Below are 15,696 nucleotides of genomic sequence, written 5' to 3'. Positions count from 1 at the left end.
CCTCTGGGTCCAACAACTACACTGTTTTACAAATATGATGCTACGATTTCCCAGAAACAAGAAACTATTTAACTCACATGAAGAAACAAGAGAGAATAGCTCAAATAAATGACCAACATGCAGAATCAGAAGACATTTCTGAGAAAGAAATGGTAATAAAATTATCTGAAAATAAATCATAAGAATGATAATTGTTGTTGCTGTTGTTATTAAGTGCTGTTGAGTCGGTTCCAACCCATAGCGACCCTGTATAGGGTTTCCAAGGAGCACCTGCTGAGCCTGCACCAACCTTGTAGTTCAAATCGACTTTGCAAAAAATGGATAGAAAGATCGAGGAAAGCAAGGAGAACACAATAAAAATTTTAGAAGAATTCAGGAAAACACAACAAGAACAAACAGACAAAATAAATGCAAATTTTGAAACAATACAAAACCTGCCATTAGAAATCCAGATGATTAACAAACACTAAGATCTCATAAATGGACAATACATTGAAAGGGCAAAGGAGTGGTCTCAAAGCAATTGAAGACCAAATTAGTGAGCTTGAAGATAAATCTCTCGATACTAGTATGCTAGAAGAACAATCAGAAGAAAGAATGATAAAATCCAAAGAAAGCCTAAGAGTTATGTGGAGCACCATGAAGAGGATCAACTTATGCATAATCAGAATTCAGAACAGGAAGAGATAAGCAAGAGAAAATTGTAGACAAGTTGCTGGAAGAAAACTTATTAACATCATGAAAGAAGGAAAGATAAGCATATACTAAGCTGAACAAGCACAAACCAGCATAGATCCCAAGAGAAAATCACCAAGACATATCATAATCATACTTTCCAAAATCAAAGACAAGGAAAGAATCCAGAGAACAAGTCAGGAAAAATGAAAAGTTACCTACAAAGAGAACCAATAAAAATAAGTTTTGATTTATCAGCAGAAACCATGAGGGCAAAGAAGGCAACAGAATGACATATGCAACATTCTGAAAGCAAAAGATTGCCAACCAAGGATCACATGCCCAGAAACATTGTCCTTCTAATATGATGGCAAAATTAGGACATTTCCTGAGAATCAGAAATTAAAGGAATTTGTAATAATCAGACCAACTTTGCAAAAATGCTTAAGGGTGTTCTTTGTAGAGAGGACCAACAACAGCAGGTAACAACAGGAGATTATCACTCATGGCAACATTGTTCAGCACTCAATCCAGATATAGGAGTATTTAAAAATAAAACAAACGTACAATACCAAAGACAGGGAACCAGAAATATCAAGTATAATGAATTCAACTACAAAGCAAAAAGAGGGACTAGTGTAGATAGAGAACTTCCAAATGGCAAAGAAGTCAAGTAAATTTCAGGATAAAACAGATGGTTTCAAGCAGGGAAAAATTAATAAATTACATGGTAACCCCTCAAAGGAACATAACACACCTGCACCTCAAAATAAAAACAAGAGGAAAATCAGAAAGTTTTAGTAAACTTTATGCAACAGAAATGAAAATGACAAGAAAACCCATAAACAAAATGAACTCAGCATAGAAAAGTATACGAAACAAAGAATCCAGCAGCACCATAAAAACACACAAAGAAAATGACAGCAATCAATTCATACCTATTAATAATTATACTGAATGTAAAAGGATTAAATGTACCACTCAAGAGACATAAAGAACAGAATGGATAAGAAAACAGAATCCTTTCATATGCTGTCTATAAGAGACAAAGCAAAAAGAAGTCATTGTTGTTCTTAAGTGCTGTCAAGTTGGTTCTGACCCATACTGACCCTGTATAGGGTTTCCAAGGAGTGGCTGGTGAGCTTGAACCCCTGACCTTGCAGTTCAAAAGGCTTTGCAGTCCATCACATTAACCTACAGTGACAAAGATGAGATAGCCTACATATCCATCAATAGAAGAATGGTTAAATAAACTTTGGTACATACACACAAGGGTATACTACAAAACGTTGAAGAATGATAATGAATCTGTAAAACATCTCACAAGATGACTGAACCTGTACGTCATCATGCTGAGTGACATTAGTTAATCACAACAGGCCAAACATTGTTTGCAACCAAGGTTCTAAAAAGTGAAAAAAAAAAGTTTTCTTGATAAAGTAAACATTTTATGATGGTTATGGGTGGTGGTGGTAGAGGGAAAATTATTCATGGACTAGAGGGTAGACACATGTTAACATGAGTGACAGGGCAGGCAGTATACAACAAGAGGAAGGTTAGCAGGGGAAAGATGAAGTTAGCGGGAGACAGGGAGGAATGCAGTAGTTAAAGTGAATAGATATAGATGCTGTTAACTGTTGATACTGGGAGGGGATTGCAACCATGGAGTGAAGTAAAGTGTATGGTTTGTTGAATGTAAAACTGATGATCTTCTTTTAAATGTCTCAATTCAAAATAAAAAGTTAAAAACATTTAAAAAATAATAAATGCATAAATAATTAAAGCGAATGGAAGAAATGATGAAGCAAAAGAGCCGAATCGAAGTCTTTTTTAAAGCAGGGTTGGGGAACATCCAGCCACGGGCCATCAAAGCCCTGCGAAATCATTTGATCTGACCTTACTGTCATCACATTGGCGTGTGTGTTAAGTGCCGTCAAGTCGATTCGACCCATAGTGACCCTGTATAAGGTTTCCAAGGAGCAGCTGGTGGGGTGAGTTAATTAAACGTTTGACTAAATATAGCAGTCTAATTTTTAAGTTGATAATTTTGTATAGCCCATGAATAATATTATAAATTTTGGCAGTAAAATGGTTCCCCACCCTTGCTTTAAAAGGTGGCTTAAAAAGAAAAAAGAAAAATGAGCAAAGACCTGAAGTTTGACAACCAGAAGGGATGAACAGTCTCACTAATTCCAAAGCTGAAAGAACTGAAGAAAAAATCCAAGTTACAAGTTTTTGCCCATAGAGTCCTTTAATATTGAATTTATGACTGTATCACAAAGAAATGGTTGATGTTCAACCCTTTCAGGATGTAGCATATGGTCAAAACCATATTGAAAGAAGTACAGAGTGTACTGAAATCACTGCCAAATAACAAGTCTCCAGGAATTGACAAAATGATTGTTTCAACAATGGAAAGCACTCACTTATCAATTACAAGAAATCTGCATGATCTGTCCAACTGACTGAAAGAGATCCATATCTGTGCCCATGCCAAAGAAATGCGGTCCACTAAAATGGAGAAATGACTGAATAGTATCATTAATATTACATGTAATAAAGTTATGCTGAAGAAAATTCAGAGATGCAATACGTCAACAAGGACCTGCTAGAAGTTCAAGACAGATACAGAAAAGGCTGTGGAATGAGGGTTACCATTATCTTTGCTGAAAGCAGGCAATACGTAAGGATTTTCCTGCATTTTACTGACTACGAAAATTCACTTAACTATAGATCATAACTAACTATAGATAACAGTATAAAGAATGGGAATCCCATTCTTATGTGCAGAATCTGTACATAGACCAAAAGGTAATAGTCAAACCGAGCAAGGGGATATTACTGCGTAGTTTAAAATCTGGAAAGATGTGTGTCGGGGCTACAGCCTTTTACCATACTTAATCACTCAGTATGTTGAGGAAATAATCCACGAAGCTGTTATGAAGACTGCTGTATCAGGTTTGAAGGACGACTCATTATTAGCCTGCAATTTGCAGATGATATAACCTTGCTTGTTAAAAGCAGAGGACTTAGAGCACTTACAGATGAAGACAAAGACTACAACCGTCAGTATGGATTATACCTGACCATTAAAACAAAAATCCTCACACGTGGACCAATAAGCAACATCATGATAAATGGAGAAAGAATTGAAGTTGTCAAGGATTTCATCTTGGTTGTATACAGAAACAATGTCCACAGAAACAATAGCCAAGAAATAAAATAACACATATTACATTGGACAAACCTGTAAAAAAAATCGCTTTAAAGTGTTAAAAAGGAAAGATGTCACCTCGAGGACAAAGGTGCACCTGATTTAAGGCATGGTAATTTCAATCACCTCATATGTGTACAAAAAATAGACAATGAATAAGGAAGACTTCCCTGTAGGATAAGCACTGTACTGCTAACCACAAGGTCAGCAGTTCAACTACACCAGCTGTTTCTTGGAAATCGTATGCAGGGTCACTACGCGTCAGAAATGACTTTGTGGCACTTCACGACAACAACAACACGAATTGATGCCTTTGAGCTATGGTGTGGGCAAAGAAAACAATCTATCATTTGTTGTTGTGTTAAGTGCTGTCGAGTCAGTTCCAATATATAGCAACCCTGTATAGGGTTTCCAAGAAGCAGCAGGTGAGCTTGAACTGCCAACCTTGAGATTTAAACTGACTTTGCAGTCTAGTGCATTAGCCCACAGCACCATACCAGGACCTCGTTGTTCACAGTCCAGTGCTGATCCAACAGCGCCATACTCGGACTCCAATTTCTCAATAGTACATTATAAATCATGGGCTGCTGTGTGGTGCTGAGTTGGTTCTGACTCTTAGTGACCCTGTATAGGGTTTCCAAGGCCGTCAATCTTTACAGGAGTAGAAAACTTCATCTCTCTCCCATGGAGCAGTTGGTGGATTCAAACTGCTGAACTTGTGTTTAGAAGCACAATGCCTAACCCACTACACTACCAGGACCCCTTTATAAATCATATGCTGTTGCTGTTGTTGCTCATTGCTGCTGAGTCCGTTTTGACTCTTCTCGACCCTGTATATGCTTCCAAGGAGTGGCTGGTGGGTTTGAACCACCAACTTTGTGGTTAACAGTCCAGTGTTGATCATACCAACAATTTACAATGGGAAAAATAAAAATAATATAGGATGAATTTTGGATAAAGGACATCTATATATTGCTTCAAGCCCTGGTGTGGCACTGCAGGAAAAGCATTAGCCTGGTAATGACAAGGTCAGCAGTTCAAATCCACCAGGCTCTCTTAGAAGCCCTATACAGGGTTGCTGTGAGTTAAAACTGGTAACAACATATATTGTTCACTTATATTTTATAGTGTAGTCTAACATATGCAGTAACATTCTAGTTAGAAGTCACCATGGTTCTGGGAGGCATCCATTCTAGATTTGGCAGCTATCATTAATGTCTTACAAGTTTGAATTTAAGATTAGGAAATAATTCATATTGCTTTTCTTCCCACAAGCATATCTATGGAAAGGACTTTTTAAAAATAACTTTTTGACAATCTTCTTTCTTGTTGAAGTCATTTTGCTTCTTAGAAGCTTCTGGTTTAGTTGATGTAAACGATACCTGAAAACATCTGGAAAACAATTTCAGGCATATCATTTAATGTACGACAAGATTCAGTATCTATCGTCCATCTGTTCTGTATAAGCACGGAACGTCTTCACGTTTATGTGCTAAGTGTTGATAACTATATCTCCTGCTAATTATCACTCAGCCATGATGAAAAAAGTGACGACCGTTTTAAACTTGTAGACATTGGTCCTATCAATCAATGTTAATCTGATTATTTAATTTACACCTTTTCATCACAGTAAGTATTTAGAATTAAAAGCTAGACAGGTGTAATTTTTCTTTCATCTCTTAGCATCCGTATACAAATATGAAACAATATTCAACATGCTGCATTCATGGCAGAACTTGTGAAGGTCTAGCTGTAATCTTAAAAATGATCTCGTAACCCCACACCCCAAAAGGGAAACAGAGGAAAAGAATTCTTAGGTAAGTATGTGACATGTCCAAGGCCTTATAGCAAATATTAGAAATGGGAAAGAGACCCCGATTTTATCACCTCATATTTGTCCTGTTATTCTATTGAAACAAGTTATCTCTCAAGGTTTACCCACACATGATGGGCCACTTTGAGTTAAGCGAATTAGACTAAAGGGAGGATTTATTATACTCCTATTTAATTCTTTTCTCCACCTAAAAAATAGATTAGAAAAGCATTTAAATATATGAACTGGTGAAGCTCTTGGGCTACATTACTATTAGGATTCCTATTGTCATGTCTTTGGATCTTTAATAAAAACTTTAAAGTATTTCCACACTGACTCGTAAAGTCTTATTGCTTACTAATAATTTTATACTGGAATTTGATTAATACACATAAAGTTTGTTTGGTGAATGTACACTGTGATCTTCAGTCTTTCAGAAAATCATATCCCTGTCGCTTCTATTTGTTCCAAAAAGTCACATTTTGAAGCCAATGAACTTCAAATAGATGTGCAAAGAACACACATGCTAAATTTTGAAATGGGTTAGTTTAAGAGTGACAAATTTTATCAGAACATTTGATAAATAGTATTAAATATACACACAAAACCACTAAAGGGTCCACCATATTTTTAGCTAATAATACGATATTCAATGTTATTTATGAGGAAAAGAGAAACAGCTTATTGGTGAGTACCAAATTAATACGTTTTTGCTGCTAATTTTATTTTTTCCCCTAAGATAGAATGACTCATTATTAACAGAAATTAAAAATTACTCCTCCATTTAAATTCTGCACAAAATATCAAATCATATTAAATAAGACAATAATTTTCAAATTTTCAGAAAATAAGACTGAAATACTAAATGGAGATTAAGTTATAGAATTATTCTAATGATCTTGTAACTACAAACATTCTAACAACTTTACTGGAACTTGTTTCTAATTTTAATTGCTGTGAAGTAGAATTTTGTCCTATTTTTCTTCTTATTTTAAATTTGTTTAACCCAATTTCTCATTAATTGAAAAAAAAGTTGGCTTGGCAGGAAAAATACCAATGGACATAAACCAGTAAAACACACATGCGATCATTGTTGATAACAAGTTTGGTCAACAAGTCCATTGGTGAGTGGGAAGAATAGCAGTAAGAATTCTTATTGAACCATGAGAAACCTCATAACACAGATGTACCGGGAGGACATTATGCTGAGTGAAATTAGTCAATCGCAAAACGGCAAATATTGCATGAGACCGCTATAAACTATCCGTAAAAAGTGTTCATGCGAAAAGAAGCATTCTTTGAAGGCTATCAGGGTGGGAGAGAGGGAGAGAAGGAGATATAATTCACTGGTGAAAGGGTAGACATGTGCTAACTTGAGTGCAAGGAAAAGCAATACATGGGTAAGAGGGAAGTTTGCAGAAGAGCGATGGGAAGAAGTACAAGAGTTAAGACCAACAGAGGTGTTGTTGTTGTTAAATACTGTTATGTACACAGTCCTGCAATAATGGTGAGCTATAAGTAGATGCAGAGTCCTGGTGTGGTGCGGTATGATAAATTACTGGACTGAAAGATTTTGAATCACAAGGTCAGTGATTCAAACTCAATAGCTGCTCCTATACAGGGTCACTATGAGTTGGCACTGACTCAATGGCACTTAACAACAGTAATAACATGAGTAGATGTATGAAATTGTGTCAGAGAGAAAGTAGGAGTATGCCTGTGATTATATATATATATATATATATTTACCTTTGCTGCAAGTATGTCCATGAATGAGATAGAACATACAGGAGGGTAAAGTTATGAAAACTTCTTAAACATAACCAAAGACCTTGACGGAATGAGTCACTGGATTTGGGGGATCAGGATCACAGTATTCGGGGAAATCATAGTCAATTGGCATAATCATAGCCTACAATGTTCTATATCCTAATTTGATGAGTAGTGACTGGGGTCTTAAAAACTTAATATGCAACGATTCTATCGGTCTCTCCCTGTTCAGAGGAAAGAAGAGTGATGAATGGAGTAATGGCCAATGTGAACATCAGTCCTCATGACTCTGAGGCCAGAGGAACTAGATGGTGCCCAGCTACCACTACCAGCTCCTCTGAAAACAATCTCATTAGAAAGTCCTAGATAAAGTGGGAGAAAAATGTGGAAAAAAACTCAAGGTCATGAAACAGATCCATTGAGCAGAGAGTGGTGGAAACGCAAGACTACAGCCTTTAATCACCCTCCAGGTCTAGAACTGAACTCACCCCCAAGGCTCAATTTACAGTCAAACACTAGATAGACCTATAAGAGGAACAGTAACACTAGTGAGGTATGCACACCTTAGAATAATGAACCATGTGAAATCAAAAGGGCAACATTTATCCAAGGACAATGTTCAGAAGAGTTAGGAAAGGAAACAAGAAACACAGGAAGAAAGTGGAATAAAGTGATGGTATACTGCGGGGATTATAATCAATGAGATGAAACCAAATGTGTATGGAAACTGACCATCTGTTTTGTAAACCTTATCCAATTCATAACAAAAAGTTAAATATTTTTTTTTTTAACAATTCTTACTGAACAAATATTTTTGGATTATGGATATGTTCAAAGCACTCTTCTAGATAACTGAAGAAGAGAAGGATCTGATATACTTTGCAGACTGCAGGCCCCAAACTTGGAGTCTTATCTAAAAAGAGTCACAGTAATTAAAGTAGGGATTAAGGTGCACAGAGAAGAAAACAAATCTTTTTTGCATTATGTTATGTAAAAACAGACTGTAATGTAGGTAACAAGCACTTGTTTGTAGTGTCTTGTGTGCTGTTACGATGCAGGAAGCTATGTCACTGGTATTTTAAGCATCAATAGAGTCACCATTGCAGTGGAGCTATTGGATTAGGATAAAGGCCTGGTGGTACACTTCTGGAAACTCTACAGATCACAGCCGAATATTTTCCAATGTAATACTGAAAGTGAACACCCTAGGTTGGAAAGCAGTAACCGATTCTAGCATGTTGGCAATCATGAGGATGTCATGAGTCAGATATTTCACTGTGGACAGGGGGTTGTCATGAATCAAGGCAGACTTGAAGGCAATGAACAACAAAAGGAGGATCTGGTCTCCATTCTCTACAACCTACTCTGGTAAAGGAAGTCACATATAGAATACAGTCATCCATGAAATCATTCTACCTAGCCAACCAACGTCCAACTACGTGCGCTAAGCTTCATGGACTCCAGCACATCTGGCTCATTCCTGCCTTCAGGCCTCCTGCCTGCAATGCCTCCCCCTGAAATACTCGTTCCTTATCTCTGATTTCTGACTTCTATCTCAAACCTTACTTTTCACATTTAGCCTGTCCATTCTGACCTATCAAGACTGCTCATTTGTTGCCCACTCTTACCATTAGATATTTTAGTTCCTAAATTCTTTATGTAGTATTTCTCATGAGAAATTCTTTCCACCTAATGAATATATATATATATATATATCTTGAAGGCATTTCTCTCAACCCAATAAAAGTACATTTCTGGACTCTCATTCACTCGTTTTTGATACTTCTCCATAGTGGTTAACACAGTATGGAACACATGGGAGAGAGTTAATAAACACAAATAAATATTTTTGCATCAACAGATAGTAGCATGAACATATAGAATGATACACATAAACAAAGAGGATGAACTATATTTGTTGATCAGAATTCTTGAATATAAAAAGTTAAAGTACTGACTTATGTATGCTCTTTATTGGTTTACAGGTAAGAACCCAAGTATCATCATAACATCTCTTGTTTTCTAAGAGAAACAGTTATACTGTTGTACAAGATATGATATATTGTCAGTATCCTATTACACTGACTTTCGTCATAGATGGGTTAAATGTGTTAATTTGCTGTGTATTCTGCTTGTCACAGTACAGAAAGCTACGATGGATGCAGTTCTCTTTGTCTTTTAAAGGACTTTAAATAAGGCAGTATAGTGGTTACGAATTGGGCTGCTAACCTGAAGGTTGGCAGCTCGAAACTACCAGCGGTTCCGTGGGAGAAAGGAGGCATTCTGCTCCTGTAAAGATTTATAGCCTCGGAAACCCTGTACAGGGTCAGTATGAGTCGGAACCAATTCCACGGTACTTAACAACAATAGTTTATAGGCAATAATGAAGCCATTATTTCATCCTCAAGGGGAATTAACATGTAATTTTAAAATCCCCAAGCAACTAAGTGTAGTCACTAATTTATTTTTAAATTTTAATTATATTTTAGTGGTTTGAATTTGATGTTTATGCCCAGACTATCATTTTTTGTATATATAGTTTATATACACTAAACTGTTACTAAAACAAAACTAAATAATCCTTTTTGCTATATGAAAAATTGAAAGTTTTCCTAAACGATTTTTGGAATGATAACAACTAGTATGAAGCAGTTTTCCATTAAATGCTATGAAAATACTTGAATGTTAATTAGATTAATAAGCAAGTACTACTGCCAAATTATTATATTAAATATGAACTGAAGTAAAGCTTCCTCCGGTTTACCTTTAAGTCTTTTAAATACGAAGGGCAATCAAATCTTTTATTATATGTTTGGATTCACATATTTACTTTATTTCATAGCTACTGGAAGAACTTAACGACAGTGTTCAAAGGGGAAAAAATATACGTATTGACTATGATTAGAACACTTTTCATATCTGTTTCACAATACCACTCAAACATGGGCAAAATCTGAGCTCTAAACAATTTTAAAAAAGAAACTCTCAACTTACCTCCAGTAGATGAGAATACCCACAAGTACCACTAGACAGATAAAAGTCAGGGCTGACACGACCACAAGGGGAACCACTGTCTTCTTCTTGGATTCCAAACCCTCAGCTAGACCAATACGAGACTCATGGCTACTATTACTGGCTTCTGTAGTCAGAGAAAATTGAGAGAGTTGATATTTATGCTCCAAATCAGTTAGAACATCTTTCAACTAATTACTTGCAACCTTCCATGTTGTTACTTACCTTAAACATTTTGACTTTCTCATGCAAAGAATGTCTATAGTTACAAGCTAAGCTAGGCAAAAACAATTGTTTAAAGTAAAGCAGGCGATCTCAGCGGAAAGACAAGATCTCAACAAAGAAAGACAGTATCTCAACAAAGGTGCTGTGTGGCAAGAAGTAAGCAATCATCCTGCCTTAAAAAGCTTGCAAAAGGGGAAATGGAAGCATTAAAATAAAAAACTAAACTTTCACTCAATGCAAAATAAAAGCATTTAATAAAACAAAAAAAAACAAAAAAAAAACAAAAAACTACCAAGGTTTCAGCTAAACCGATTAGAAAAGGCAATGTTACTTCTGGAATTGCCACGTATTTTCTTGCTTTTTCTAACATGAATGTTGATGGAGTGATCTTTTAACTCTGCAATTTAAGCTACTAATTTGGAATAGTAATTTCATGAAGACAGATTCTTACGATAACCTTCTAATATTAGGATAACCCTTCAACTGAGCAAACTAATTCCATTTCAAATTCAGTTTGTTTTAAAATGTTATTTTCAATGCTCTTCTTATCAATTGCTTTTTTTTCCTATTAAAAAAATTCCACACACTATTCCATGTTAGGTGAAGAAAACACATAGATCTAAGTTCTTTTCAATTATTAAAATGTAAATAATGAAAAAAAAAATCCAAATTCAGTCTTTGGGCTAATTTTAAAAAATGGTAAATGGCTGTTTTCTCTGACCACTCAGGGACATTACTGTACTAGTACTTTCAAAATCACTGTAACTGAAGCTGTTCTTTAGAGTTGGTTAAAGAGTTTCAGAACCAAGCAGAATCAGCAGTTTCAGAACCAACCCTCTGCTTGGAGGTATGTTCACTGGGAAACTAAGATGACTGGAGATTCAAACTGTTTCTAACTGGATGATATGTTGCCACTGCTAGCAAGTCTGAACTGCTGTCCTGCCTGCCAGCAATAGTTCTAAAAGAATGTCATCTAAGTTGCCCCACAGTCGACGTGGGTTCCAATTACTTGGCACATTGGAGGCACTTATGTGTAGTGGTTACGAATCGGGCTGCGAGCCGCAAGATCAGCAGTTCGAAACTACCAGCTGTTCCGCAGGAGAAAGATGAGGAGTTCTGCTCCCATAAAGATTTACAGCCTCGGAAACCCTGTACAGAGTCGCTATGAGCCGGAACCGACTCCACGACACACAACAACAACAACAATTATTGAATAACTTATTGAAACAAAACAGATCAATTTAATTTTAACTATTTAACAATAAGAAATTTGAAGCTAACATAAATACATGCATATGGCATGAAAGAAGAAAGTGCATCTAATTGCAGAGAAATTATTATTTGAAACCATCACTTACTTTGTAGCCAAGAAAAATTAAGGAAAGGGTCAAGAATTTAACCCACATATTTAAAAAAAATGTGCCTATGAGATATAAATGAAAATCAAATTTCCAAGAAATTTGCCCTTACAATTATGATGTATTTGCTAGAAAACAGTGCATTAAGAATGTATATTCCATGGTTTAAGACTACCAAACTATATGATGGTGTATATTATTTTGTTATTGTATTGTCGAGTCGATTCCGACCCTTAGCGACCCTGTATAGGGTTTCCAAGGAGCAGCTGGTGAGCTTGAACCACCGACCTTGCAGTTCAAACAACTTTGCAGTCTGATGCATTAGCCCACAGCGCCACACCAGGACATAATACAAAGTGATAGTTGGCTTTTCTTAGAAGCAGATCAACTACAGTTCAGAATCAGTTTGATTGCAATATTGTTATTTTAACAGAAAATATTGCAATTTTAATAGAAAATATTAAATGACAATATTACAATTTTAATAGAAAATATAAAATGACAATATTACGATTTTAATAGAAAATAAAAAATGGCAATATTGCAACCGAGCTGATTCTGAGCTGTAGTTGATCTGCTTCTAAGCAAAGCCAAATATCACTTGGTATTATGTTAATCACATGCCCTGGTCCTTGTGCATTACAGAGAAACACATCTGGAGGTTTCAGTTATTTGATAGGCAAATGCACTAAGAATTTCTTTTTGAAATTTAGGAAAGCACCTTATTTTATACATTCATGGTCTTCACATTTTTTCTACTGTAACTATTGTTGACTAAATGGAAAGCCTGAGAAATGAGTGAAACAATCCGCTTAGCACAGTCTCAGGCTCCTAGTAATTAGCAATGCTGATGCATAGCTTCTCAGTCAGCTGCTCTTGAAGTGTGGTTCCCATAAGAGTGGCATAGGCATCACCTGGAGCTTGTTAGAAACGCTAATTGTTGGGCCCCACTTTAGATCTACTGAATCAGGAACTCTGTGGGTGGGGTCAGCAATCTGTGTTTTTACAAGTTCTGAAAGTAATTTTGAGGCATGTTAAAGTTTGAGAATCAATGGTCTATTAATGTGTCTACAAAGTGAGCTTATATGATAACACACATCTTCAATGATCACAAATATTTATAACTATATGTATATAGGTACATCTATAGATATACATGTTTCTTTTACATATGTATGTACCTATATAATGAGTTTCAAATGATCATTTATGCGATATATATTTACTGCATCTACAACATATAAAATACATCATATATACCATATACATCTCACGGACTTCACACACATAATATATGTACACATGTGGTCTTGTCAATGGACTCTTCTTATAGACTCTTTGGGAAGCTTGATTTAAAAAAAACAACAACACAAAACACTCTTTGAGGAATCAGAATAACAATTCCAAGGTAATCAAATACTGTGAAACTTGGGTCTTTTATACATAAGGGATCCTATGTGAAAGTACAGGCAATTAACTGGTTCTTTATATATGATAATGAGGAATAACTAGTTGCATTTATTTTTATTTACTTGAGATGTTTTGTAGTGTGTGTGTATTATCAAAATGATATGACAAGAATCAACTATTAGATGATAAAATAAAAAACTAAGATAAATAATTTTGAGAGCAGTGTAATTTCAGTGTTCAATTTAAGCATTATTTATATATTACCATTCTCAGTCATGGAAACTTTGTCTCTAAAAGAGAGACACCAACAACACATCTCCAGTCTTTGTTTTCCATTTATTCCTTATATAATCTGGGTTGAATAATCTAATATTTTGTTTACTCATTTATAATTACAGTTGCTAATGTTTGCCTTATCTACGTTATTTTGAGGAACACATCTGGTAACTTGCTCCACATTCTAGGAATATTATCATAAATCCTAAATTTTAGAATTAGTCTACATGCACTTGGTAATTAGGTATATTTAATACATTAGATATGATAGATATGATTTTTTACAGATATAGTTTTAAAATCAGGCATGGATTTTTCTCTAATCTTGTTTACATCATTCATTATGTTACTTGATGATGTTGGATGTTATATTCATATTGTTTTCTTCTCACCAGTGGAAAAAATACTCCCTAATAAAGAAACAAATCTAAATGTATTAAGGGATGTCTGGTAGTGTAGGGGGTTATGCAATGGACTGTTAACCACCAGTTAGGCAGTCTGAGTCCACTCTGCAGAAGAAAAATGAAACTTTCTGATCCTGTAGAGGTTTACAGCCTTGGAAACCCTATACAGGGTCACGAGTTGGGGGCGACTCCACGGCACACAACAACAAGAAGAACAAATGTAGTAAAGAGATATTTACTAATTTCAGTCAACAATTCTAGCTTTAGCCTTTTGTAATAGATATAGTCTTTCTATGGAGTTCTGGTGTGACACTATTGGATAAGCACCGGACTGTTAACCATAAGGTTGGCAGTTCAGATACACCATTCACTCCTTGGAAACCCTACACAGGGTCACAATGAGATGGAACTGACTTGATGGTACATAACATAACGTGGTCTTCCTATAATAGTGAATTTTAACAAGAATAAGTTGATAAAACGATAAGCGAAATATGGATTGGCTCTTGATATTTTCCTTTATAATAAAGCTAATAAAATTTAGAAAAAACCACTAACCAAGTACTGTGATGGAGGGCAGGTAACAATTCACATATATGCTCAAACTAATACTCTGAATTCATTGTATGTTTTTACATAATAAGTATTCAAACTGGAATGCAATGATAAATAGGTATCAAGGCAAAATACAGAAAAATCTCTGTATCAAAACGTACCAACTTTTAATTGCTGCTGCACTAAAAGAAAATGAGACAAATTATTCAAGGAACAAAAATAACAAAGAAGCAAAACATCCCTAATGAGACTGACATCTATGTTCTGGGTTATAAATATCCACACTTGTGCAATAAGAGTGCAAAATGTCACATCAGTCTATCTTTTGACCTACTGTCAAGATTTAAATATGTTCATTGCTAATTTAAAAAATACCTTACAATTTAATAAAAGCAAGTTATGGAATTCATAGTATTAAGTAAATGAAATTACACAGTATCACACATGCTTAACGGGATTGAATTTTCCTTTTCTTTCCTTTGGCTTCTAAAGCAAACATCTGTATTATATATGCTTCATGTAAATTGTTCTAAGAAACATCTGGTCAAGAAGTTAATTTACATAAAATACATTAATAAATGAAATGCAGTTCTACAAAAGATGTTCTAGTGTTTTTACATCTTGTCATACAATACCTATGCATACTGTGCATATTAATGCATATTATTTAACTTCTCAGAAAGGAGTATAAAAGCAAATACAAAGTAGAACACATTTTGTTGGTTCATACTGCCCTCTTTAGGCAGTATTAAGGTAATCAAAGAAAGGCAATTTTGATGAAGTAAAACCTTTGTTAGCATGCCATTAGCTTTCAAAACTTAGTGATAGAACTTTATTTTAAAGCCCACAGAGCAGATGTGGTTCTGAAAATTATCTGATTCCTTTCCATGGGATGGGTCAGAGAGTGGTGTTCATACCAAATATCTACCAGATTTTATAACTCAGTAGAATTAGTTTATAACGTACTTCAGCATGCAAGTATGC

At 35.3% G+C, this 15,696-nt stretch overlaps 1 protein-coding gene across 1 annotated transcript in view; it reads right to left on the bottom strand.

Moving 5' to 3' along the window:
- PTPRZ1 (protein tyrosine phosphatase, receptor-type, Z polypeptide 1) overlaps window positions 1–15,696 on the bottom strand; it is a 270,808-nt gene that overhangs the window by 61,575 nt on the left and 193,537 nt on the right. The window contains exon 13 of the mRNA XM_006859363.1: window positions 10,467–10,611. Coding sequence (XP_006859425.1) covers window positions 10,467–10,611 — 145 coding nt within the window. The remainder of the gene's footprint in view (window positions 1–10,466; window positions 10,612–15,696) is intronic.

The sequence above is a fragment of the Chrysochloris asiatica genome, unplaced genomic scaffold (assembly GCF_000296735.1).
Source record: "Chrysochloris asiatica unplaced genomic scaffold, ChrAsi1.0 scaffold00032, whole genome shotgun sequence".
Lineage (NCBI taxonomy): Eukaryota > Metazoa > Chordata > Mammalia > Afrosoricida > Chrysochloridae > Chrysochloris > Chrysochloris asiatica.
The sequence above is the reverse complement of the archived record's forward strand: the minus strand, read 5'-3'. Positions and strand labels throughout refer to the sequence as shown.